The following is a 27,857-nucleotide window of genomic DNA, read 5'->3' as shown; positions in this document are numbered from 1 at the left end:
AGGAATCAAGTAAGTGAAAGAGTACAGGGCAAGCCACATTGGGAACAGCATGAACAGAGATCCAGAGTCGTGAGGTTACATGGCTAATCTAGTGTGGCTGGAGCATAAATGCTGCCAAGTGTCAAGAAAAGGGTCTGAGGTTGTTGGCAGGGGCCAGACCACAGTCATTGTTAGCAGGGATAGAGTCTGGGCTTTATCAGGTGGTCAGTGATAGCTAACCAAAAGGTTATCAGCAGGAGCATGGCTTTGAAGACCAGATCGTTATTATTTGAACTGGCTTAAGCAAAATTGTGAAGGAAGTCAAGTTGGCTCTGCCCATTCCATGGCCCTCTATAGGGAGCAGTGTTTTCACGCCAACTTCCAGCCGTTGAGGATGCCCGTCTCTTCTAGACACCCAGGCACCTGCTCCGGTCTCCAAAATGACCCTGTTTCCCCTCTGTAACCATCGTGGGTCCCATTGCTGTCTCCCAGGTTATCCCATCTGGTTAAGCTTATGCCTTAACCCACACTGAAGCCCTCCCAGAGTGACCTCAGGCAGGTTCCTGGAAGAGCTCATTTGGTTCACCTTGGCTCTGTCCCAGATTCTGGTCCCTTCAGTCTCTCTGCTGCTGAGGCAGGAATCACTCAGTCTCCCTGATCCATGATAGGAAAGCCCTGGGCCCACCCTCTTCCCCTGAGTCTACAGTGATGATTGATTTTAGCCAACCAAATCTGTGTCCCTGGGGACTTGATCTGAACACACCTAAGGCATGCCAGTCTGTCTTCTCAAAGGCAGCCACTCTTGTTCCGTCTTAGACCCTGGTAGACACTCCCGATTTCCTCTGAATTTGTCTCAGAGCCCTTTTCTGCTGGGGAGAGGCCCCTGCGAGCCCGTGACTGGGGCAGAGGGGTGGGGGGAGGGAGAGAGGGAGCTGTCCGGTCTCACGATGCTAAACGATTTTTACAGGGCCTTCCATAGCCTTAGCCCTCTGGAATTTATTCGTCATCCTTTTCTTTCTCACCTTGCTGTCCTCCTCCAGTTGGGGTCTACTGTTTTAATAATTCTACATGTTTTCCATTCTGTGTTAACCAACCCAATTATATAAATATGTGTGTGTTATTTATATGTTCGTCCATATAGTTTATGCTTTGTGCCAGACATTCTGTTTACAGTCTTGAGCCTATAGAGTTAAAGAACAGAGATACAGTCCCCACCCTTATGGAATGATTTGATCAGTGTGTAAGTGAGAGTTTTCAGTGGTTAAAAGCATGTGGTTTAGAGCCAGACAGACTTGGGTTCAAATCCTGGTATCTGCCATCTCTCTTTCCATTCATCCATGCCCCATGATGCTTGATAGCTGTATGACCAGGGACAACACGTGATAGGGCATAACAAAGTGCCCGGCACATAGTAGGTGCCCAAACACATGGCAGCCATTGGGTCATGGTGTGGGTTTCCTGCAGAAGGTGCTGTACTGACAGCAGCCAAATGGTTTACTAGGAGAGCATCTATCTCCACAGACGTGGGTTCCCTGCATCACACTGCCTGCTGAGGATTGAGTTGGGGAAGCTCTTCCCAGCCATGGCTCTTTGTGGTTCCTGGAGTCTTCTGCTGCTTGTCTGGCGTGTTCAGCTTAACGTGAGATGTCAGACTGTGTGCTTTTTATTGAACATTGGAGGGAAAGCTCTGTGCAAAATTCTAGGACACAAAAGGATTCTGCAAGTGGAGGCATGAATTGGGTTTCTCCCAGGTACGTTGAAGGACTCATAATTTGAGCCTAGAATGGTGAAGGTGAAGGGTGTGTCATCACTCTGCAGTGCCAAAGAGGGGCTTATAACCTCAGAGTCTCCACCAGTTATTAGTACTTATTGAAACTTAGCATGTGCCAGGCATGATATTAAGTACATTATGTGCATTGTAAGAGCTGCTTGGAAGTCTTTAAGTCCAGCATCCAAGCCCACAGAGGGTTTCTGTTGACTGCTTTTTGTTTGTTTGTTTTCTTGAGTATAGGTCACACTTTCCAGTTTCTTTGCGTGTCTTGTAATTTTTTGTTGAAAGCTGGCCATTTTCAATAATATAAAACTGCATCTCTAAATCCTGCTCTTTTCCCAGTTACTTGGTAACTTATCTGAACTAGGGTTGTGGAGTCTGGCTCCCCCATGTTGGGAGACTGCTGCCAACTCTTTTCAGTTTGTTTCACTCTTGTTTTTATTATAAATTGTGGTTTCTCAAGAGTTGCCCCTGTGTCCGCACAGCTTAGTGGTCAGGAGAGGTTGTGGTCAAACATTTTGAATCTGTGAAGCTTTTATCTAATTCTTATGGTACTCTGTGTGGGTTGGGAAATGTATTCGACATTCAGGCATTTGCAGTGTGCCACAGATATTACTTTCTATGTGGCTCTTTCACATGTTTTCTGCCTGTGCACATGGCCTTATATTTAAGTAGGGCTATTTAGATGCCTAAGGCTCTCTCAGTCCCTCCTGTGCATGTGTGTAGCTTTCCAGATTGCCAGGAATATATGGGAGGTTCTCAAGGCCCACTATAACTGTCCCATTCCCTATATCTCCTTGTTATAGGGACCTGGCTAGTCACTGGCCCATTGCTTGCCCCTGTCAGGATAACAGGCTAGCTGTGCCATTGACCTTCTCCATTTGTTTGCTGCCAAGAGCACTACTGTTTCTGACAATGTTCCTGGGTGTGGGATGTCCCCTTACTTTGCTCCTTGTAAGTGAACTCCGTCTGGCAGCAAAGTGGATGGTTTTCACAGCTTACCTCGCCCTGGTAGGACCACTGCAGTGACAGAGCTTAGTGGGGAGTGGAAGGGTCTTGGTCATGACTGCCATAAACTCCCACGGTTCTTAAAGGCCCAGTAGTTTCTCTTGAATAAATGTTTCTCAATTTGCTGTATCCCCTTGCTCAATTTCCAGAGTATCAAAGTTGTTGTTTTTGAAAACTGTATCCATTTCTATCTTTGTTTTGGGGGGGAGAGGATTTATCAAGCTCCTTGTATGGCATTCTGGAAGTCTCACTCCTACACACTACTTTCGTGGTCTCATTAAACCGCCACCACATCCTTGTAGCATAGGCATGACTACTCCTATTCTAGAATAGGGCACCAAGAGGACCAGAGGGGAGGGGCGGCGTGCTCAGGGTCACACAGCTAGCAGAAGATGGAGCTGTACTGGATCGCAGCATCCGAGGGCAGAGAACAAACTGAGTTCTCTGATTCCCTGGGGTTGTGTCCCCCTCCATTACTTCTTAGCATGTGATGTTTGACAAATCCTTTCATTGCACTCGACCTCACTTTCTTTCTCTATAAAATGGGCATAAAACTTCCTAAGATAGTCACAGAGATTTGAAAATTAGATGAGTTATGGGTAAAACACTTAGAGCAGTGCTCAGACCCCAAAACACAAGGGAAAACTCATTTTTTGGAAGCAAAATGGCCAACATTTTACTCAGCCTTCCATGCCGAGAGGTTTTACCTCAACTGTCGGGACAATTCAGATGGATTAGCTGATTCCATAAAGATGCGGAACAAGGAAGAAATTTCTTACAGCCACCTGGATTCTTGCCCTGTCATCCACCAGCTGGCTCTTAGACAGTGATCGTATTAGGTAGAAACAAATGAAATCACTGGTATTTCACCTAAGCAAGTGACAATTTCATGTGGTTCGATCTAAGAGTACTATTAATGTTGATAATGAGAGCAACTGAGTACAAAGTCACTGACAAAGTCATTTTCATGTACATATTCTCAGTTAATTGTCCCGGCCCCTGTACAGTCTAGGCAGGGAATGTTAGCATCATTTTGCAGGTGAGGAAAATGAGGGTCAGAAGCACAGTTCAGTGCCCGCAGCCACCTGTTCACTCTGTCACTTGGACCTCAGCGCCCTTATCTGTACAATGAGGTCAACAGGACAGAATATCTCTGTGAGGCCTAATGTGCTTGGCTACACAGACATCTAAAGGGCTCTAAGAAAGCAGGGAGACGGAGAAGAATCCTTGGATCTTGTGGGGCCGGGTGTGTGTTTTGGCCGTGTTTGGGGTACACCTGAGCAATGGAAGCTTAGTCCGCATTCTGCAGCACCTCTGCCATTTTATCCAAGAGAGAGGCCGCTAGGACCAGCTCTGGGACATCAGGACAGGCTCAGAATGTTTCCTGAGTGCCTACTGTATACAGCTATTTTGTGAAGCCCTCCACAGGCACAGCCACAGAGTCTTCCATAATAGGTGCCGTTATTTCCCCCCACTTTTCTGAAGAGCAGCCTGCAGCTCAGAGTAGAATGCTTGTGCAGGGTCACACGGTTCGTGAGTGGTTAAACGAGAATCTCAGTCCAGGCGGATCTGACTCCACATCCTGATTTTTTCCTCCCACACGTGGACTCTGGGCGTTAACTCCAAAGTAGGTTAGAAAATTGTCACCAGCTGTAGGCTTCGTTTCTTTTCCATCCGTCCATCTTGTTTTCAGCCAGTGTTTATTTTGTTTTCTTCTCGTGCAGAGAGAAAAAAAATGTTGTAGTCTGGATATGTTGGTTTTATGCATTCTGCTGCCTATAGCTCCCTTGGAACATTTTTGGCTAAAATGTAATAAGTGAAACCACTGAATTTTTGGAAGGGGCGCTATGGAATGTTCCTCTCAGAGGCCAGAGGAGGAAACTTCCCCCCAGATTACAGCCTCAGAGTAGACTTTCAATAAGCATTTTTTTTTTTTTGTATCTTAGGAAGTTTTCTGTGATGCCAATGACCCATGGAATTGAAACTCATCTACCAGATCACTGTGTCTCATAATACCTTTTGCTTCTTTGAGTGTCGCAATTACTTTTCTGACAGCTTATTCTGAAGATAGACTTTGTGATTTCCGGTGAATGGAAGGTCCGTGAGGGGTGGTGTGAGGGTGGAGCGGGAGGGGAATGGCAGTCACCAGGGAGCGAGGCACGACCTGCGTTCATCTGAGGGTACGGATCTCTGGCAGGCTTGTTTCAGAGCCTGCGGGCCTATACGACAAGAGGAAAATTCCATTAAATGGCTGGTGGTTTGGCTAAGGCTGCATCCAGGGATCTCTGAGTGAATTTGTTTCTCCTGGAGGGGGTGGCCTTTCTCCACACTCCCCCCCAACCCTACCCCGTTTCTACCCTCCCTGGGTCTCTCTTGCTGGGCGTTCCTCATTCAGTCATCATATTTATTGAGCTCCTACCGTGTGCATAGAACAGTACCAGGTGCAGTGGAGGAAACAGGTGAATTAAACACAGGCTCTCCCTCCCTAACCTAGGTCAGGAACACAGGGTTAAAGGCCACGCCATTTATTCACATACTTGGGAGAGTGAGGCCGTCTCCGGCACGTGTGATGAGAAGGACAGGGTGCTGGGGAGGCTGTCACGGGGGACACAGCAGGTAAATTCCCCAGTAGCCCAGGGCCCTCTGCAGCTGTCTGGGGCCTGGGAAGCAGTCGAGACATAGGTGTTGCATTGTGGCCCGACACACCTTGATTCGAGTCTGGTTCGGCCCATGTGTAACTTATAACCTTGGGGAAATGCTTTCATTCCGTTTTTTTAAAATGGTGGTAAAACATAGGTAACATAAAATTTACCATTGTAGCCAATTTTAAGTGCGCAGCTCAGTGGTTTTAAGTACATTCACACTACTGTGCAGCCATCACCGCCATCCAGCTCCACAATTCCTTCATCTTGTAAAACTGAAACGAAACTCTGTACCCAGTAAACACTAACTCCCCACGCCCCTCCCCGAAGCCCCTGGCAACCACCATTCTACTTTCGGTCTCTATGAATTTGGCTGCTCCAGGGACCTTCTGTAAGTGGAATCATACAGTATTTGTCCTTTTGTGTTTGGCTTATTGTACTTAGCATGATGTCCTCAGGGTTCATCCATGTTGTAGCATGTGTCAGAATTTCCTTCCCCTTTAAAGCTGATTAATATTCCGTTGGGCATATGTACCACATTTTGTTTATCCATCCATCTGTTGATGGACACTTGGGTTACTTCTACCTTTTGGCTACTGTGAATGGTACTGGCATGAATATGAGTGTGTGCGAGTATCTGTTCAAGTCCCTGCTTTCACTTTTTTGGGTATCTATCTAGAAGTGGAATTTCTAGATCATATAGTAAATGCATGTTTAACTTTTCGAGGAGCCGCCATACTGTTTTCCGTAGCAGACACATTTTCCGTTGAGTTTTGCATCTGTGGTTTTCTCCTCTATGAAATGGGCATGGTAGTATGACGACCCACCTAGGGTTGCTGTGAGGCTGGAACGAGGTGGTGTCTGTGAAGGTCCCAGCAGGGTGGATGGTACACAGTAGGTGCCCAGTACGTGCTCATCCTCCGCACTTACCTGGGGAGGTGGAGCTCTGTCAGCTCACGGACATGTGGGGTCACCCTCTCTCTCCCGGTGTATCCCTCAGCCATGCAGCCAGCTGACCTTCCACTTTGGGAGTCTCCTGCCCTCAGTCTGTCTTCCTTTCTAACTCTCCTCTTTTTCCCAGGCTGTGGCAGAGCTCCTGCAGACCCTGGATCTGGAGAAGAAGACAGTGGCCGTGGGGCACAGCCAGGTGAGTAGAGCTTCTTCCTTTTGCCGTTCTACCCATGACATCAGGGACGCACGTGAGACCTGAGTCTTGTCCTTCCTCAGCATCCACTACTTCTGTGTGTCTCCTTTCCACCAGACAGGGCTGAACACGGGGCTAAGTGATCTCTGCCCTTGTTATGTGACAAGGCTGTTAAGACAAAATGTTATAATGTGGGAGGAAATAACATTGGGGAATATCATTTATTAGAGGTAACACTCCCAGGGACCTCAGTGGTCTGGAGAATTAACATCTGGACTTCAGGTAGGACTTTCGGAACCTCAGAAACACCCAGCTTCACTCCGAGCCTTGTAACTTTTGCTTTGCAACCAACTGTAACACAACAGTAGTCCTAGCGGATTAGCAGCAGTAAGTGAAAGGAGAGGGCATGAGAAGAAGGTACATGATTTTAGGGCTGAGAGACGTAGATTTCTCCAAGCTGGTGTTGAGCCAAAAGCCCTTCCAGAAAAGTTGAAACCTTTAGAGAAGAATTTCATGGAGCCCTAATATGCTCATACATCTTGTAAGTTTTCAAGAGGGAAAATATATTGTTTAGGGCTCCCCAAATGATCTGACCCTGGAACCCTCACCCTTTCGTTTTTGTGGAAGACCCATTACCACCTCCCAGAACTAGCGTTCCCTGGGTCATAGTGTGGGGAGTGGGGAACAGAGGTTGGAAACTCAGGGACCCAGGAGGAGGGCAGGGGAGTAGGGACAACGTTTAGAAATACAAACTGGAGAGAGAAGAGACCAAGGGACCACCTCCCCACTTAGTTATCTACTGATTGATTAATGGCACCCAGGAAACCTTTGTCAATTAATTGCCTTCCACGTTCAGGTACCGTGTAAAGTGTTGGTGGCATTATTGGCCATTAGTACCTCTTGCAAAGTGAAGTGTGCCGCCCCATCACACCTCTTTCCTCGGAGAGCTCACAGTCATTCACGCTGGTCATTGCCCCCTAGACACACTAGCCTCTCCCCGCAGGCTTCTTGGTCCTTCTACAGCCTATGGTTGAAGCTGTTAAGTCTGCTGTGGTTCCAACCTGATTGATCCTGCTGGGAGCTGGCAGCAACTCTGTGGACATGTCCAGTAGAGGAGATAAACCCCTGGGTTACTGGGCTCCCACCACAAGCCTGGTGCTATGCTAGGCAAATTCATATATTATTCCTCTTTTCCCCTCACAGTCTCTCTTGAGATAATTACGGTATCCCTTCTTCACAGACGAGGAAAATGTACCTCTGGGAAGTCAGCCCCTTTTCCAGGTCCTCTAGGGAGCCAGGAGCACAGCTCCCATGGAAACCTGTACTGGTCCAACCCCCAAGTTCTCTTCAATACGCTGTGGGTTCTATTGTTTATTAATGGAAATATACAGCAAATTCTTTACACACAGGTGTTTATGGTCTTGAATCAGAGGAATTCTTCTTCAGCTCCAGGAACTTCATCCTTCTAGACCAGTGGTTCTCGAAGTGTGGTCCCTAGGCCGGCTGCAGCAGCATCACCCGGGAGCTTCCCGGAAACAGAACTCTCAGGTGCCGCCCCAGACCCACTGATTCGGAAACTCTGGGGATGGAACCCTGCAGTCTGGGTTGTAACGTGCCCTGTAGGGGATTCCAGTACGTGCTCAAGTTTGAGAACCACTGTTTAGATAAATTACTTAGTTATTTCATGAATTTCAAAACCAGTCCCTGTGATCCCATCAACTGTTGCAGAGCAGGGAAGAAAACAGCAAGATGAAAAGTCGCTATACAGAGTCTCACAGTGGCGAGGCAAGCCAAAAACATCCCCATAATAAAACATTATTATTATTAATACTTGGCATTCACTAAGAAACTGTCCAGAGCAAATCAAGGTCACTGTGTCCTTTGGGAAGCCAGGCAAGGCAATAGACTGAGATCTTTAAGGGCAGATGCAACTCTCACGCTTTGCAGGGTTCGGCACTTAGTAGGTGGGAAGGCTGTGAATAGGGGAAGAGAACAGGCTGACCTGGTCCACACCCAGGCCCCACCACTGCCTAACTGTGTGAATCTTGAGTAAGTGATTTAGCCTCTCTGAGCCTCAGTTCCCGCATCTGTAAAATGGACCCACTGCTCTCTACCTCCCAAGCTGGCTGTGGGAATCAGTAAATTACAGGGGCTGGCTGTCATCACTTGTGGCAGGCATTTGCCAATGGGGTCAGGATGCTTGTCAAACAGGATAGCGTTTTAATGTTTAAAGAATTAAACTCCTCTAATCTGGAAAATTACTAAGAGACGGGTAGCTAATTCCTCAGCAATACCAGAAAGGAGAGCGGTTGCCATATTAGATTTTTAAACCTTGGCTTGCCCAACAGTGGCTCCCAGAGATCCCTTAAAGATAGGGATGTTGGGATGTTACACTCTGCGTGGGCCCGATAAGCAGCTGGACCCCTGAAAAGTGAATAATTTAGATTTTTCTTTGTGATTCTCAGCCCCCGGTACCTTATCGAAGCCTGTGCCGAGGGCCATGACATTTATGAAAAAGGTGGGATTCCACATGCCGTCGGCCTTCTGGTCGGCAGTACGCTCTTAAAAGGAAAAGAAAAAAAATCAAGCTAAGATTCTGCAGCGGCGATGACTTATTCCCACTCTGCGTATGGTCATTTCCAATTATCTTTTTAATGAAAGCCTCATACTTAATCAATAACGGGTTTGGCAGCACTCGCTGCCTTTTGTAATATATGGACTAGCGCTCTCATCACTTTGATCATTGATTTTTTTTTTATAGCAGCTTTTGGGACTCAATAGCTTGTGAAATTAATACAGTCATTATTGAGGCAATCTGATAGGTAATGAGTCAGTCGTGTCTTTATTTCAATGAGGCTAATTGTCTTGGTAGTCCTGGCTGATAGTGTTCTGTAAAGCGATGGAGGGTTGCAAAGCAGAGTTAGCACCGATTGGCTGCGCTAATTTCCATTTTCCCTCTGAGAAAAAGTTTACCGTGGGATTAGCAGAGTGGTCTTCATTACAGAAAATGGGTTTAAGGGAATGGAGAATCGATTGAGACCCTTTGTTCCACCTGGAATCACATTGCATTTCAGCCTCAAACTCCCGGTGTTTGGATCATGTGAGCGAGGAAATGAAGCTTCCTGCCGACATTGAGAACGGGTACAGGGCGTGGACTTGAGGTTCTGGGTTCAAGTCTCAGCTTTGCTGACCACCAGCTATGTGAACTTGAGTCATTGACACAGCTTCCTTGAGCTTACAGATTCCTCATGGGACTGTTCTGCGTATTAAAATGGGACATAGGAGAAAGAGCTTTGGAAAAATGTAGATGCCATGCAAATGTTAATTACATTCAGTGACAATTGTAGTCTCGTCTGGAGTCAGAGAGAGGGAAATAAATCCCGGTGTTACCACCTGCTGGTGGAGGATTGTTGGCACATGCCTTTTTTAGCCTTAGTTTCTGCCTCCATGAAATGGGGGGATTGTTGTAACTACCATGTAAGATTCTGCATGTAAAGTGCTTTGCCTGCATACCAAACGGTTAGTTCAGATCCAGAACACAGGCGGGCTCCATCAATGTTAGCCATTGATTGATAATGTCATGGATTACTTGACAATATCAGTGATCAAGGTGGAGCTCACCAGTGGCTCCAGAGAAACTGAACACCTTTGGGGCTACAAGCCACATCTGGCAAGGAAACGCACAGGACTGTGCTTCGAAATAAGCGGCACGAAGGCGTCTGAAACGTAACCCTCCACTGTCACCGACTCATACATATCCCAGCAGCAGAGTGTCTTTCCTTTGCCTCTGGGGAGGCGACACCAGCTTTAGTGACCCCACCGCATTGGCCGGAGCAGGCCTGGCCCCAGAGCTTCCGGTTCTCTCTGAAAACCCTCCCGTGTTCCCTGCAGTCTCTTGGGGGCAGCTGCGGGGGTGCCGGGGAGGCAGTGATCACTTTGCTGCAGGGGCCCTCATCCATTATTGATGCGCCAAGGCCTGGAAACTGTGTTTTCCGCTGTGTTCTGCTCAATGCCTACGCCTCCCGCCGGTGGCACCAGCCAGGCCCCATCCCCTCCTGACCAAGGAGGGCTGCCCTCACTTCCCCCACATTCTCTGCCCCTCCTTATAAGGCAGGACCGAGTATTTCTGGGGTGGCGCTTGTCTCATGGCCAACAGCACTTATCAAAAAAGAATGCACACCCAGGACTGACACCAAGCCCATGATTCTGCATATCCTGGGGTGGGGCCTGGGAATGTGCATTGACCACCTTCCCTGGGTGATTCCGGTGCACAGAGACGCTTAGTCAGATCTGTCCTACCAGTGGTTCTCAAATGAGTGTGTGCATGAATACCCTGGGGAGTAAATGAAAATGCCAGTTCTGCTTCAGCAGCTCTGGGGTGGGGCCTGAGATGCTGCGTTTATAACAAACCCCCAGGAGGTGACGATGACCACACTCAGGTGCGTGGACCCCACTCTGAGCATCCAGGGACCAGAAGAAGGGAAAGAGGAGGCATCAGGAGACAAGATGCTTTGACCATTTAGACCCCCAGTCAAGGGCAGCTACTGACAGATATTTCGGGTAGATCTAGGAGAACTGGGGTCTGAGCGGCAGCCCCTCCCACTTGAGGCAGTCTGATTCGGTGGCAGCGAAGTCACCTGCAGCCTTCTCTCCTTCCAGGTCTTCCTCAAGGCGGGCGTGGTCTCCAGGCTGGAGAAGCAGCGGGAGAAGCTGGTGTCTCACAGCATCATCTTGTTCCAGGCGGCTTGCAAGGGCTTTCTGTTTCGCCAGGAATTCAAGAAGCTGAAGGTGCGGGGGCCCAAGTGCCTTGTGAACCTGGCAGGGGTGCTGGTTCCTGGAAAAGCACCATCTGTGCTGGTCCGGGGGCTGTCATCCCTGCTTTTCACACTTCCTCTTGTGCATGAATCTCCAGTGGGATGTTAACTTGTGGATTCTGGTCCAGTGGGTCTGGAGTGAGCACGGGGGTCTGCCCGTCTCCCATGATGGTGCCAGAGCTGCTGGTCCGCAGACCCACCCCGAGTGGTCAGACTTTAATAGACACTTTGTAAGATGATACGATAGTTCTAGGACCCTGACATCAAATCACCACCGATGTGAGCCTTGGTCAGGATATCCATGAGATTGTCCAAGCCCTCCTGGGTTGGAAATGGTTTCAACCTGTCCCATCTCTGGAGAACTTGGCTTTCATGGGTCAGCAGAGAGCACGTGGGCAGGACCTGGCCACAGAGGCCTTTGGGACCAAATATCAACTAGTGACATGATCGTGGCCACTGTTTCTCGCAGGCAGTGTCAGGGATTTTTGAGGATAGTTTTTGCCTTGCACAGTGACTTCTGAGCCTGATCCCCATGTAAGAGGTGACCCTGTTGTGTTACGTAATGTTTTCTACTCCTTGTCCTATTATTATTATTAGGTGATGCAAGATTAAACTGTGGGCTAATATTGATGCCAGGAGCCTGACTCCATGAAAGGAAGGTTTTTTTTTTTTTAAGTTTACCCAATCCCTTCCACTAGGATAAACCCATTTCCTCTACCCCCTTTGCCACCCTCTGCCTCCTTCAGCTGGGAAAGGCCCTTCAGTTTCCACTCTCCCTCCCCTGCAGATTCACCGGCTGGCTGCCCAGTGCATCCAGAAGAACGTGGCTGTGTTCCTGGCGGTCAAGGACTGGCCGTGGTGGCAGCTCCTGGGTTCCCTTCGACCCCTGCTGAGTGCCACCATCGGGGAGGAGCAGCTCCGCGCCAAGGAGGTGGGTCCACGGGGCAGGCAGGGCGCCTCCCCCCGCCCCCCCCACCCCCCGGCCCTTAGTGTTTGCATCCAGACCCAGTGCCCCACCCCTCGAAACTCTTCATCTGGGAATGCTCCACCAACAGCCCTCGCTGCCCCCTTGCAGATATCCCTCTGCTCCCTTCGACACAGACCGCCCTGCACCACGTGGCCAGCTCCTCCCTAGGCTAGTGGGTGCTGGTCAGAGGCGCCATCACCACCCCGGGGGCGTGCGAACGCTCGCTTACTGCTCATCCCCGCGAGACTCAAGGCGAGAGTTTCTGAGTCCTTTATCTTCTTACCTCTCAGGGGGCACTCCCCTTACTCTCCCTTCTACCCCGTTAGCACCCACCTGGTATAGATAACTGCTCTGATTGGTTTCTGGTTTATCCTGCCTGTTGTTCCTTTTTGCAAAAATTAGCAAATACAGGCACTTCTCGGAGATAGTGCAGGTTCAGTTCTAGACCACCGAGATAAAGTGGATATCACAATAAAGTGAGTCACGTGAATTTGGTGGCTTCCCAGAGCCTATAAAAGTTGACACTGTACTTTATTAAGTGTGCAATAGCATTCTGTCTAAAAAAAACAATGTACATACCTTAATTAAAAAATAATGCTGTTGGAAAAAATGCACCAATAGACTTGCTCAACACAGGGTTGCCACCAACCTTCAATTTGTAAAAAAATACAATGTCTGCAAAGTGCAATAAAGCCCAGCTCAGTGAAACAAAGTATGCCTGTATACACACATATACACACACACTGAGCTAATGGTTCCTTTCTTTTTTACACAAAAGGTAGCATACTATGTTTTCTTCTGCAACTTGCATTTTTCACTTCAAAATATATTTTAAGAATCATGCCATGTCTATTTTTTTGGATTTTCTTTAAAAAAATGTTTTAATTGAAATATATTTGACCTGCAACATTGTGAATTTAAGGTGTGCAACATGTTAATGTGTTACATTTATATATTGTCACAGGATTCCCATTTTAAAAGAAGTCTTCCTTGTTCTCTTTTCATGGCCACATAGTCCTCCTTGGTGTGTGTGTTTCATGGTTCACTCCACCAGCCTGCAGTGGGTGGGCATTTCACTTGCTCCTAATGGTGGTCTTGTAAACCTCGTGCTGACCCACTGGCCAGAAAGTGATAATTGGGGAAGATGAAGAGCTGAGCGCCCGTCTCACTCGGGCGTGCCCAGTCTCGGGGTAAGCAGCGGTCCTGTTCTGAGGATTTGCATTCAGCCCCTAGACTGGGCTGGTGTGGACCAGACTTGCGTGAGCAGAGACATTGATATTCAGAAATGGTCAAAGGAAACATCCCTCATAGGAACTTAGCATCTGGGTGTCATCACAGATAGGCTGCTGAATTGCCTACTTCATTCCCTGGCCACTCTTTATTGTATACATGGAACCTATACCTCCAGTCCAGAATGGCTTCTGTTAAGGTGTTTGCTTTTCTAGGCGGAGCTTACAACGCTGAGACAGAAGCTAGAGAAGTCAGAGAGGTCTCGGAATGATCTCCGGCAGAACACAGACCTGCTGGAGAGCAAGGTAGCCCCATCCCTCCTGTGCGGGGTCCCTGTGCGGGGGGAGGTCTGCTGATGGAGAAGATGATGAGGATGAGCCTGGCATTGTGCTAAGTGCCTTCACGCCGCCTCAGAATAACCCTGTGAGGTGTATGCTGTTACTGTCCCCGTTTTACAGAGGAGGAAACGGAGGCTCTGGGATATTAGGTTCCTTCCCCAGGCCACACAATCAGCAAGTATAGAGCTGAGATTCAAACCCATGTCATTTGGCTCCAAAGGGAAGAATTTCTTAAATAAGTCACAAAAGCACAAATCGCAGGGGGAAAATGATCACTGTGACCCCGGGTAAAGTAATCAACTTCTGACTGTCAGAGCATAAAATAGAGACACACCACATACTTGGAGATGAAATTTGTGACTCATATAACTGACAAAGAGTAACCAGAATATGTAAAGAATTTCCTCAAATCAACTGGAAAAAAGGCAGACACTCCAGTTAAAAAAAATGGGCAAAAATTAGGAATTGGCAGTTCCCAGGAACAAGAGTTCCTGTGATCAGGAATTCAAATGGCCAATAAACTCATGAAAAGATGAGCAACTAACTAGCAATCAGGAAATGTAAATTAACACGACAATAGGTGTCATTTCACGCTTCAGATGGGCAAAATCCAGAAGTCTGATGTAGCCAAGTGCCGGCAGGGGTGCGTAGCAGCAGGAACTCACGCTGCTGGTGGGAGTGTAAATTGATCTCATGGCTCTTGAACAATCTAGCATTATCTCTGAAAGATGAAGCTGCCTGTACCCTGTGACCCAGCAATTCCACTTCTAGGCACACTTGCAGGAGAATCTCTCTCACCTAAATGCAAGGACAAGAAGCTTATAGCAGCAGCATTTGTCATGTTGCAGAAATGTAAACACCCAAAAGGGAGTCTGTTGACAGAATGGATGAACACATTTTGTTATACTAAAAACTGAGTTACCAAAGTGAAAATGGATAAAGAGGCAGGCAAACTGTGGCCCATAGGGCAAATCCATTCCACCACCTGTTCTTTGTAAAGTTTTATGGGCACACAGCCACGCCCATTCATTTGTGCATAGTCTCTGGCTGCTTTTGTGCTACAAAGGCAGAGTTGAGTAGTTGTGACAGAGACTGTATGACCTTCAGAGATTAAAAATATTTACTATCTGGCTCTTTATAGAAGATGTTTCCTGACCCTTCAACCAGAGATACATGAACCAACATGGATTGCCCTCGAAAACAAAGTGCTGAAGGAAAAGGATTAATTTACAAAAGAATGCCTAAAATATGTTACAGTACATATCAATTTTTAAAATGTGCACAACAATACTATACATTGATTGGGGAATATACCTAAGTAGTTATGGTGTAAAGATATTCATGGGAATAATAATGCCAGATTCTGCGTAGTGGCTGACTCTGGGGGATGGAAGGGACACGTGACTGGGGAAGGTTGGGCTGGGGGAGTGTGTGACTGCAGGCCGGGATTTTCTCTCTTTGGCTGGGGATTGAGTTCGTGGGCTGGGGATGAAGACGTGAACCGGATGGCCCTGCCCCCAAGGAGACGATCTTATATTACAGACCCCTACACGTCTTCATTCCGTATTATGTGGGTCGTGGTCAGTGAGCTGTGGGGAGACGGCGAAAGAGCTCTCCAAGGAAAACTTGCCATCCCACTCAGCTCTCGGGGCCTGGATGAGGGTGAGGAGAGGAAGGCACGTGTCTGGGGCACAGAATTGAAAGGGGCACCAAAAAACTCAGCGAGATAAATAATATTTAATGCAGTATATATATATTTTTTAAATAGAACCATCTTTTTCCCTTTATTTATTTATTATTTATGGCTGTGTTGGGTCTTTGTTTCTGTGCGAGGGCTTTCTTTAGTTGTGGCAAGTGGGGACCACTCTTCATCGCCATGCGCGGGCCCCTCACTATCGCGGCCTCTCTTGTTGCGGAGCACAGGCTCCAGACGCGCAGGCTCAGCAGTTGTGGCTCACGGGCCTAGTGATCCCGCGGCATGTGGGATCTTCCCAGACCAGGGCTCGAACCCGTGTCCCCTGCATTAGCAGGCAGATTCTCAACCACTGCGCCACCAGGGAAGACCTAATGCAGTATCTTTTAAGAGATAAATTGCATGCAAAAAATCCAGGATGAGTTGAATATCAGAATTTTAAATAAATGCAGGGTTTGCGGGCCAAGATTAGGGTGAGGCAAGTGACGAACTCTGCACGGTGGGATCCTGTCTTGATTCTTTATTTAAAAGTTTGATATTTTAGTCATCACAGATTTTTGGCATTAATTTTGATTTTCTTAAAGATTGCGTTAACGTTTTTAATTTATCTTGATTTCTGAGGTTTTTGGTGCTCCCTTCAATTTTGCACCCTAGTTGAACACTTCGCTGCCTTTCTTCAGGAAGCCCTGGGTACCTCACAGGGTTCTGGTGAAGTTCAGATGGAACTTATTTATTCCCTTGTTCATCACATACTATGTCTGAGCATCTCCCACGTGGCAGGCATTCAACCGGACCCCTTGGATACAGCCAGGGACAAAGCAAAGTCCCTGTCCTCACCAAGTCTCCAGGCCGATAGAGGGAGACAGATCACAAGTAAATAAACACGCAAACTGGTTTCAGATTGTGGAGTGCTGCAGGTATTAAGCAGAGCGAGGTGACGGTGGAGGGAGGTCGAGTGGGGGCCAATATTTCCTGAGTGGTCAGGGAAGGCTTCTGTGGATTGAGATATTTGAATCTAGATCAGAACGATTTGCTGTACCCATCTCTGTGCAGATCCGGAGGAAGGGTAGAAACAGCAAGTGCAAAGGTCCTGAAGCAACATGAGATAAAGCTCAGTCCAGAGCAAAACTAGAGCTTTCTCTACCAGCGAGGCTATGATGTTATCATTACTGGTAATATTGCTTGGTTTGGTTGATGGCTAATGGGGACTGTAATTAGATTCACCATCAAGCCAACATAACTCCTCCTTTGCCCTACGTTCACAGCCTGAGTTGAGCCTGGCTGGCTCACGTGGGACATGGAATGAAGTTGGGGTGGAGGGGCTGTCTCTTTTCCACCCTTCTCATCCTCCCCGTGACTGTGTCCACTCTCCCCACCAAGCGTCCTCTGTCTGCTTAATCCACACCCACTCCTATGGTCAGGCAAGAGGCAGGGGCCCCTGGAAGGGAGAGTCACGTCTGCACACAGAGTTAGGAGAAGCTGGGCGGGCGGGGCTGCTGCGTCATGAGCCGGTGCCCCTCTCGTGGACGAGACTGTGAGGCGGAGTGGAAATGACAACTGAGAGTGCCTTACATTCTCCATCGAGGCTCCAGAGGGCCAGCGGCCTGACCTCTCTTGCCGGAAGTAGCCATGAGTAGAGCAGCAGAAGCAAAAAATTGGAGCTCTGTGGGCTGGTGGGGAATATCAGTGACTTCCTGGTAGAAATTCCTTCCCACTGAGCTGACGCTTGATGCAGTAATTCATCTCGAGCTGTCAGGTTGGACTTGGGGGTTTGCGATGTGTCCGCTGCTGGGCAAGACTTGGAGAGAGGGATGTGGTGAGCACCTTTAGCATCTAGAGCTCCAGCTTATGGGACACTGGGAGGAGAGAGGGAGGGAGCCAGGCTTCTGAGACCTGAACCAAGCATAGACATGTCAGCACCTATGGAATATTCTGTCCAGGCTCTTTTTGTCTTTGTATCACACACAGTTGAATGCACGGGGCCTTGAAAAAATAAGACAAAAATTTAAAGCTAAGAAAATCAGAGCAAAAGGAACTAAGATTTGAGGAATATAGAAAACCAGGGAAAGAGTTAGAATATAGACATTTACTATTGGCCTCAGACTCACTCTTACTTCACAGCCTTTGCCTGTGCTCTTCCCTCTGCCTGGAACATTCCTCTCCACCCTCTTCACCTGGTAAATGTCGGGTCATTCCTTCTTACTTAGTTCAGGTGGTGCTTCCTCCAAGAAGCCTTCGTTGACCCTCTAAGGGTGGGTTAGGCCCCCACTATATTCTACCACTGGCCCTGTGCTTCCTTCCCCTCACAGCATTGATTGGTGCAACCTAATCACCTGTGTCCCAGCTAGACTGGGAGAACCCAAGGGCAGGGATGTGTCTTGCTTATCACGTCAGCCCGGCCCCAGGTACAGAATAGACACAGAATGGGTGAGTGGAACCATTAAAAGTGGGCCGAAATTTTGACACTGAGCTTCCTAGCAACCAAAGCAAAGAGGAAAACAGGATATTCCATAGACATGTTGTGCCTAGGTTAAACATACACACACACACCTGTTGCTTGAGAAAAGAGTAACTTTTCAGGGTATTGAGATAATCTAGATATTAGAGAAGTTTCTCCCATGAATCCTCATTAAAAGGGCACCAAGGGCACTATTCACACAGTAAATACAAGAGGGGTCTGTAGGAATGCTTTTGGTAGCATCTCCTTGAAACGCAAGCCAAGGGTGTGATGCCAGTGCCATAAAGAGAATTCAGCCAGGAGTCGAAGCAGCACTTTATCTAGGAAGCACGTTAAGATGACTGAGTGTTAGGATTTCTTCCTCTTCCTCCTCAAACCCCCCTTTCTGCCGCCTCTTCTTCTTCCTCCTGTTTCTCCTTTCCTCCTGCCTTTTAGACTTTATGTTAAGGTCCAACATACACAAAAGTGCACACATCTTAAGTGTACAGCTTAGTGAATTTTCACAAAGTGGACACACCAATGCAACCAGCACCCAGAGTGTGACACAGGTCACTCCCAGCTTCCCTCAGATTCCCCCCTGGTGCCCCCTTTCAGCCACTACCCTCCACCCGTAACCACCAAACTGACTTCTGACACTATAGATTAGTTTTCTCCCTGTTTTTGCACTTTGCCTAAATTCATCAAAGGTGTGTACTCATTTGTGTCTGGTTTCTTTCATTTGACATCATTTGTGACATTCATCCGCCTCGTCATGGGTGATGGTGGATCACTCCCTCCCTTTGCTGTAGAGTAGTCCATTATGCGCAGAGACCACTCTTAACCCCTTCTACTCTAAAGGAACATTCAGTTGTTTCTGTTTTTCAACTATAAAGAACAAGCCTGCTGTGAACAGCCTCACACGTGTCTTTTGGTGCACAGGTCATACATTTCTGTTAGGAATACACCTAGGGATGGAATGGCTGGGTTTTAAGTTATTTCTGTGTTCAGTTTTCGTAGATGCTGCCAAACAGCTTGCTACCGTGTTTGTGTCGGTTTGCACTTGCCCGTGGCCACAGGTGAGCATTCTGACTGCTCTGCACCCTTACCTGCACTGGGCACTATCTGCCTTTTTCATTTAGCGATTTTGGTGGGTGTGCACTTGTACAACATTGTGATTTTAATTTGCACCTTTTCACATGCTTTTGGCTATTTGGTTATCCTCTTTGGCAAAGTGGTCTTTCACGTCTTTTCTGTTGCTTTTCTTGTTGATTTGTAGCAGTTCTTTATATGCCATGGATATAAGGTCAGTTGCTCAATGTAAGTAGTACACATGCCTTCCACTCCGTGGCTTGCCTTCTCTGATGCGGTAATTTGAAGTGTTTTCTGAAGCCCTGTGTCTCTTCAGACCCACCAGAGGGTGAGGAGGAGGTCAGAGGGCTCCAGGACTCCCATACCTGCATCCATTACAGTATATGCACTTTTTTGGTTTCATTCTATGTTTTTATCGATTCTCAGATGCACATTATTTTCTCCCTTTGTACATCTCTGGACTCAGGATGCATCTTAACAGTCATTGGCAGCTAACACTAAAAATTGGCCACATGTTCGTTTCTTACATTCTGTAACGGTGCATCTTAACAATCAGTGGCAGCTCAGACTTGGTGGAATGTAGCATGTTGGGGCCCAAGTAAGATTCTATTTGAAGAAAGAGCTCTAATTCCCTTCCCTCCCCACCACCTCCCACCCACGACCTGGCCTGGGCAAAGCTACTGTTGATTTATATTGGTTGCTTTTGCACTTTAAAGAGCATCGGAATCATCCAGAGGAGCTGTTAACCCTGTAGCTTCCCTGGTCCCATCTCTCAAGGCTTTGACCCAGGAGGGAATCTTGGAGGTGGGGGTCCTTCAGTGCCTCTTCACCAAGCCTTGAGGTGACTCTGACGCGGGAGGGTTGTGCTGTGTTAGAGCAGTGGTGAATGTGTGTCAGAATCCCCGAGAGGACGTGTCAGGATGTAGATCGCTGGATCCCGGCCTTCGAGGTTCTGAGTCGGTGGCTTGGGGTGGCCCTGGAGCTTCTGTGTTTCTAATAAGTTCTCAGGTGATGCTGAACCTGCTGGTCCGGGGATCACACTTTGAGAAACGTTAATACAAAGTATCTCTTCCCACATCTTCCACACGGTTCTCCTTTCTTGGAAGCAAGTTTCTGTTGACAGTTGGGGAGCAGACACTCCTTCAGGGCTGTGCCTCCTGAAGACCCCCCAGCCCCCTTCACGGCATCTGCACCCCACCCTCATCTCAGCAGGGGGGAGACAGCCGCAGAACCATGGCTGAAACATGGTGTTGCCTCTTCAGTGGGAACTCCATTTGACGGGGCTTAGTCAAAAGACAACGTTATGGCAAAATGATTTGAGTGCTTCATTTGCGAAGGAGCAGAAGAGGAGACGAGGAGCCTCTGAGTCGCTGGCTATAAATCTTCTTCAAGCAGAATCGGCCTGGATGCCAAGTGGGGCTTTTTATTTTCACAAGGAAGCAGCCAGTCTGGTAGGGAGCACCTGGCAGGCTGCGGGAGCACGTGGCGGTGCGTGAGAGAGGGGTGGTCTCTTCTCTCTCTGGAATGTATCCAGGACCTTATTTACGGCAAAAGACGGAGGCCCATGCGCCCCGATGTCTGGCCTCATTAGCCCAGGAAGTTTCACTTCTGGGTAAGGAATTGCCGAGAGAATCACCGGGATGCAGCGGGGACTGGAGACTTAGGGCAGAAGTGCGTTAGCGTAGCCCTGAGGGAGGTGACTCTGATGGCCGTGACGGTGTCCAGCAGCAGCTGACCTCTAGGAGGGGACAGGAAGTGACTTGCTGGGGGTCACAGGCCTTGACCTCATCCCAGCTCTCCTGACGCCTGGTTCCGTGCTCTGGCACAGCGCTCTGCCTCGGTGGGGACGGGATGTGGTAGCCCCTCGTCCCCAGGAGAATAAAGCAGCCTGGTTTCCTACCTGACTCAAGATGTTAGGGTCTCTTGGGCCTTCACTGGGGGCACATGCCGGGGAGGGCATCCTCCCGGCGGACAGCCAGCTGCAGAGGCTCTGCCAACACCGGGTGAGCCTGTTCAAGGATGGCCACGGTGGGGTGAGCCAAAGCCCCACAGAGGAGGGCTCGGCTGGAAAGTCCATTCTGTGTGCCTCTGCTTCCCCAGGTGAAAATGGGGCCCGTCATCTCGTCTCTACCTGCCTTGCAACACAAATGCAGAAGCGGGGGCTGTACGAGGTGGGGATGAGGACGGTGACCTGCCCCGGTGCTCTGGGACAGGAGCGGAGGGTCCATCGGGACGGCTGACCTTGTGCCCTTATTGCTGCGGGATTGTAGGCAGATTCTTCAAGACTCTGAGCCCTTGTGTCACCATGAGTAAGACGGTGACGGTAATATTACGCGTTCCTCTGTGTAGGGCTGTGTGGGGAGGTGCCTGTAAAGCAGCCATCACACTACCTCTGACGCATCACCACTGTGACTAATACACAGCTGACATTTTTTACCTTCCCCCCAGCAAACTGAGTTCCTCAAAGATAATGATACATCTCAGCTATTTCTGCACCCCTCCAAGCATTCAGTGGGCGTTGAATGAATGAATGGAATAGTACCGAATTTAGTAATTAAAGTAACATTTAATGAGCAGTGTGTCTGTGCCAGGTGCTGTGATAAATACTTTACCTGCATCATCTCATTTTACCTTCAAATCACACTGTGAGGGAGGTGTTGGTACCCCCACGTCCTAGATGAGGAAAGTGAAGGTCGTCGAGGGGAAGTGATTTGTCTGACATCACACAGCCCGTGAGTAGCAGAGCTGGGATTGGAACCCAGGTCTGGCTGGGATCGAGGAGGAGCATCTACCCAGACTGGGAATGGGCTCAGGGAGGGCTTCTCGGAGGAGGGGTCTTGAAGGATGAGCAGGCCCAGCCAGGCCATGGGGTGGGGAGGCATTCCAGGTGGAGGGCAGAGCAAGGGCAGAGACAGAGAGAGGGGACCTGATCTGGCACCTGCAGTCCTGGCGGTTGGAGTGTCTCATGTAACGAGGGTGATTACGGGGTGGGGGTCAGGCCATGAAGCTGGGCCGGGTCACAGGGGCCGTGAGAAGCATGTTAGAGGGTTGAACTCCATCCTGAAGGTAGGGGCCGGACCAAAGAACATTCTTAGGATGGGATGTGTGGGTGACAGCATCTGAGGGGTTATTATCTTTTTGGGGGGTGCTAGGGTTCCTTGAAGACCCTTTCTAATGCTCGTGAAAGCCCATAACTGTCCCTTCTCCCCCCAAGGCCAGTCGGTGACGTGTCCATCCCCACATGTCCCGCTCAGGAGATGCCCCTTCTCTCGGCATTCTTAAAGCAGCGGCCCGTCTCCACCGACATTTACTCCTTGGTTCACACACATTTATTTGTTCATTCAGCACATGTTCTTTGAGCCCCCAAGAGGCAGTTTGATGCTGTGGTTAGAAGTGAAGGCTCAGGAGCCAGGCTGCCATAATTCATAGCCCAGCTGTGCCCCTGGCTGGCTGGCTGTCCTTGGCCGCCTGCACCGTGGTGCCTCATCTGCAGCCTGGAGCTGTCAGTACCCGCCTGTCTGCGTTGCCGTGAAGGCTCTGTGGGTTAGCCCGTGCTGGGCACGCCATCAGCACTGTCTGTGGTGGTGATTGTGACTAAGGTATTACTGTCACTATCACTATTACTGTTACTTACGAGCAGGTGGCGTCCCCAGCTGGGAAGGGAAATACAGTGGTGCCTGCAATGGTGTCCGCCTGCATCTCTGGGGGCCCCCGGAGGTTTGTCCTGAGTCATCCATGATGCCTGGGGCAGCTTTAGGGGCAGGTACGGTGAGACCTACTTAATCTCCTTGACCAGCAGACAGCGGCCCCCCCACCCCTCCCGCCACTGGCCTTGCCGTCAGGCTGCCCTTCACCTGTCGATTCATTTTCTCGCCTCTCTCTCTTTTCTCTCTTCTGTTTTTTTTTTCCCATTTTCTGTTTTAGCCACTCAGGTTGATGAGGATGGGGGGATGGGGGCTTCCCTTCTATGGGGGGTCCACAAGGCTTCCTTTGGCCATGGCCCCGTGGAGTGGTTGGGGTCCAGGTCTTATCAGGCCGCTGACCCGCACCCGCCGGCTGTTCCACGTCTGCTCCTGGAGGACGACGATTCCTGCTCTGCTGCCCCCAGGGGCCCAGGGGCAGGGGATTGAGTTGCGCAGTGGATGTGGGACAGAGGACCGTCTGGACAGAGGTCCAGCCAGGACCCGGGAGTGAGGCCGCCCTGGCGGACTCCCTCCGAGACTCATCAGCTCTGACTTGAGCACATCATTTCACCTCTCAGTGCCTCTGTTTCTTGTCCTGTGCAAAGACCCTCCTCGTCAGGTGTCTATGCCCAGTGCTCAATAAGCTCATGTCTGTCCTCAGCGGTGGATGAGTGAGCTGTTTCTCATTCGAGAGCTTATTATGAACAAATCCTTTTGGTTAAACTGAAAAGTACAGGAGGAGAGGGAAAGGGTGCTGTTTGCTCTCGACGGGAAAGGTGACTTGGGGTCAGAGGGTCCTTGAGTATAAGAGCCCAGGGCAGGGTTGAGCCAAGACACGTGGGCGCCTCACATGTGGTTTTTTTCTCTCCCCAACTCGACAGTGGAGTCTTTGAGGGCAGGGGTGCTTGTATCATGAAGGGCAGGTGACAGTGACAGCCCATGGGACCCCACGTGTGCTCAGCGCTAATGTCTTTCAAATCCCCGTTACCCACTGTTGCCCCAAACTGCGCATGGTGTCAGCATGCAGGATATATTATTTCTGTTTGTGCAAAATGTACAGCAGATTAATTCCTTTCTGTCTCCCCCTCTCTGGCAGGCCCTTGGAGTCATTGTCCCTAAGTAGAAAGAGGGTTTCTGATGACTTGGCCAAGTGATGGACCCAGGGAGGTTTCCAGAATAATTTCTGGTTAACTGGTCCTGGAGCAATCTGCAGAGGACCCTTCTGGCTTTAAAGACCAGGCCCTCCCCTCATTAACTTGGCCTTCATTTTGCACTCACCTAATCGCTCTGGGCGTAGTGCCTACCCCTCACCACAAGGACAAAGCCCCCAGACCCCAAAACGTGTGAAGGGAGAGGGCTTTGTGGGGACAGGGGGAGGTCAAGGGCTACTGTCTCTGTTAAAAGCGGCTGTCGTTTCCCCAGGTTAAAAGGACTAATTGTCCTTTGGTCTCCAGACTTGGGTCTGTGGAACTCAGAATTAATGCATTAAATTAATTTTGTGTTCCGTTTGCTCAGGCCCATTAGCACAAATTAAATTTCATACTAATTGGCTAAGGCAGAGAGAACACAGTTGCGTTTGGGATCAGTGCTGATCTCACGGCTGCGGGGCATGTTTCGGGGCGTGACCTGGGGCGCTCCTGGATTGCACTGGCCTGTAGTCGGCACCCACTGCAAGTGATCATTTTTCCAGCTTGAATGCCTTTGCACATCCCTAGGCAAATCTAACCCGTCTAAAGCCAAGTGAGGCCAAAATTAGGAGGCGATCCTAGCTATTTCTACGGCAGTAATTCTTAAACTTTGTGGTGCTAAAGAATCACCCTGGAGTGTGTTGAAATTCAGATTCCTGGGTCCCACCTCAGAGACTTCGGTTTGGCGGATCTGAGGATCCTGAGATTTGCATTTAAACAACCGTCCGAGGTCACTGCAATGAATACTTTAGAGACGACAGTGTGAGGAATAGCAAAGGAAGCCCCACCCCAAAGACAGCCAGGAACAGGGCCAGAGAGCCCTTTCCCCTTTAACTGGTGGTCGGTACTTGGATGTAAGGGACCTGGGTCCACATCTACGCTCTGCTGCTCACTTGCTGTGTGACTTAAGAACGCTCCCCTTAAGCCTCGGTTTTTTCCTCTGTTTATTGAAATTGGCGTTTTGGCCTGAGCTGTCACTGGTATGGTCATCAAGATGGGAGTGAAGCTGATGGGCTGGAGGAGGAAGAAAGGTGGGGGGCATAGAATGGACAGGGCAGCCCCAGCTCAATTTATGGTTTAGACTATTTTAAAAAGATTGTTTTGTGTTTTTCTGATTACAAAAGCGGTTTAAAAAGTCACCAGTACAGAAATGCGTCACAAGGAAATTGGAGTCCTCTGTGAGTGCATCCTTCGGGGGTCCGCGGGGGGGGAATCCCCATTCACAGTTTGGGCGTGCCTTTTTCTGTGCAAGTACAGACAAAAATGGAAACATGCCAAACGTTCTATTCTGCAACGTTGCTTTCTTTTTGCCCTTGGCAATATGACTTGGGGATTTTTTTTTTTTTTTTTTTTTTAATGTCGGAACATATAGATCTGCATCCTCCTCCTTCATGGGGCAGCTGAGTGGTTTTTGAGGCCGCCTGTGAGCTGATAGTGTTGACGGGGCCTGGGTTCCACACCAGAAGGGCCACCTCGAGTGTGTGTGAGAGCACCGCACAGCCGCCCCTCGGTACCACACAGAGGGTCTGATGGGGAACTGTGGTGTTCTGACATCTTTATATGCAAGATCTGTGGCATAGAATGGGATTGCCAGAAGGACAGGAGACATCACCTAATTCAGTGCATTTTGTAGTTCAGGTGACCACAGCCCCAGAGAGGAAGAAACTTGTCCAGGGTCACACAATATGTTAGTTGTTGTGTCTGAACTTGAACGCTGTACGGGGTTCTTGCCTCTATTTTTTTTTTTTTTTTTTCGTTCTCTCCCTCTGGACTTGAGCCACTGCCCCGCACAAGGGGTAGCCTCAGTTTCATGAGGACTCCTCTTCTGTGCAAGGTCAATTGTGTGCCTCTTGGTCTAAACTGTCCACTCATATGATTCTCTCCTCACTTTCTTCGGCATATCCTTTAACCCAGAAGGCTGTATTTTGGAACAATAAGACCACAGAAGCGCTGACCCGTTTGGTGTTTGTTGTTGGTTGGTTATTTTGGGGGCGGGGGGAAAAAGTCAGTGCAAGTGGGAATTCATTTAAAAATAAACATTTTTATTTTTAACTTTAAACGTGTCTACCTCAACTCACTGAGGTAGGACCAAAGCCCTTGGAGGATGAGCGTCTGACCCCAGATCTACTTCTTTTTTGGACCACGCCCCTAACACACAGCTACATGATTTCCAGTTTTGATTTCTTTAAAGCAGAGCAAATGGCAAAGAAATTTGAACGCAAAAGCCTAAATTTTTTACTTCTGTTTTTTTCTGTATAGTTTTTGCACCTACACCTGTTTGACAGAATTTTAAGAAGCAACTCACTTGTATTTGTTACCTCCAAAGCATTCAACCTAGTTTTCATGGAAACTCTTTGCCCGGTCACATTTTACAGGTTTATGTAATAGCTAATAGGATAGGTAATGGTGGTAAAAGTATATGAGACATAAACAGGTTGGGAGCACTCACAGTCGATACCGGGTGAGCGTGGCTGTCACCTGGTGGAGGCAGGTGGACCCTGGGGAACCATGGAGGGGTTTCCTGGCTGAGAGCATCCTTGGGGGATGGGCACCTGTGAGTGTGTCTTCCTGAGGGAGCCTGTTGGTTGGTCCAGTGAGATGGCTCCCTGAAGGATGGCTAAGGAGAGTTTCTACTAGAATAACTGGGTTTTAATTGAATGCTTACTATGTGCTGGGCACCATGCTAAGCTTTATGTGGATTATCTCAGTTCTCACGACAGTTCTATCAGTTATCCCCACCCCGCTAAAGCTGAGAAAACTGAGCATCCGAGAGGCATGCTGCCTAGTTCAGAGCGTTGGGCCAGGAATCCTAACACACCAAGACCAGTAAAATTCCAGCATCCGTGCTCTTAACCACCTTATGCTGAAGGGTTGCCTTGCGATAAGACCCAGTGATTAGTTCAAGGGTGGTCCCGTGGAGTGTGTGTGGAGAGGGAAGGGTTTGCAGCGCCAGCAAGTAACCCTGCCTTAACCCTCCCCCTCCCAGATTGCTGAGTTGACCACAGAGCTGGCCGACGAGCGCTTCAAAGGGGACGTGGCCTGCCAGGTGCTGGAGAGTGAGCGGGCAGAGCGGCTGCGGGCCTCCCGGGAAGTTCAGGAGCTAAAGGCGAGTGGTCGGGAGTGCCGGGGGTGGGAGTGGCCGAGCAGAGTGGCTGGGAGAGGTGGGCCTGCCCCCCCTGCAACCCCGGGCTCACATCTGGGATGCACAGGCTTACCGACTCCCACCCTCGGAGTCCTGGAGGACATTTGAGTCTTCCTAAGTCTTGGCCTTGGAGGTGTCCTGGGTGAAGACTGTGCAGGGGGTAGGTGGCCAGTACTGGTTTGGAGGCACCTTAGGTGAGATGGCCTCTGTCTAGCTCCAGTTTGAAACCTTGAGACCTCTCTTCCAGAGCAAGTATGAGCAAGTCCAGAAGAATTTGGGAGAAGTGGAGAAGCAGTTGGAAGAAGCCCAGCAGAAAATTCGCTTGAATGATTTGGAAAGGAGTCACACTGGAGGAGGTGAGCCACTGGGACCCCTGGCATTAGACACTGGTGGAAAAGCTGTCCTTTTATTCCATTCATTCACATGTACTGCGCACTCACGATGCTCTAGGCGCTGCATTAGGGGCTGAGACGTTGGCAGAGAGAAAGGAACAGTCCTTGCCTTCTCAGCCCAGTGGAAGACACAGTCATTAAACAGATAATCCAACAATATCCCAAGTAACAAATTATCAGTGTGGCAGGTGCTGTTTAGTAATAATGCAAAGAATGATTTAAAAATATAGTGGTTCTATGGATGAGCAAGGTACCCTTATATTTATATGAGTCTTTTTAATATAATTTTTGAGGAAGGCAGTTCAGTGGTTAAAAAGTGAAATCTACAAAATCCCATTTCT

General features: G+C 48.9%; 1 protein-coding gene across 2 annotated transcripts in view; it reads left to right on the top strand.

Annotated features, from left to right (window-relative positions):
• MYO18B (myosin XVIIIB) overlaps window positions 1–27,857 on the top strand; it is a 234,144-nt gene that overhangs the window by 92,393 nt on the left and 113,894 nt on the right. For both annotated transcript variants that reach the window (XM_059895391.1, XM_059895390.1), the window contains exons 22-27: window positions 6,482–6,547; window positions 11,204–11,332; window positions 12,146–12,289; window positions 13,771–13,860; window positions 26,969–27,088; window positions 27,372–27,480. In XM_059895391.1, the coding sequence (XP_059751374.1) occupies window positions 6,482–6,547; window positions 11,204–11,332; window positions 12,146–12,289; window positions 13,771–13,860; window positions 26,969–27,088; window positions 27,372–27,480 (658 nt within the window). The remainder of the gene's footprint in view (window positions 1–6,481; window positions 6,548–11,203; window positions 11,333–12,145; window positions 12,290–13,770; window positions 13,861–26,968; window positions 27,089–27,371; window positions 27,481–27,857) is intronic.

Source organism: Balaenoptera ricei, chromosome 14 (assembly GCF_028023285.1).
Source record: "Balaenoptera ricei isolate mBalRic1 chromosome 14, mBalRic1.hap2, whole genome shotgun sequence".
Lineage (NCBI taxonomy): Eukaryota > Metazoa > Chordata > Mammalia > Artiodactyla > Balaenopteridae > Balaenoptera > Balaenoptera ricei.
This window is presented reverse-complemented; position numbering and strand designations above follow the sequence as displayed.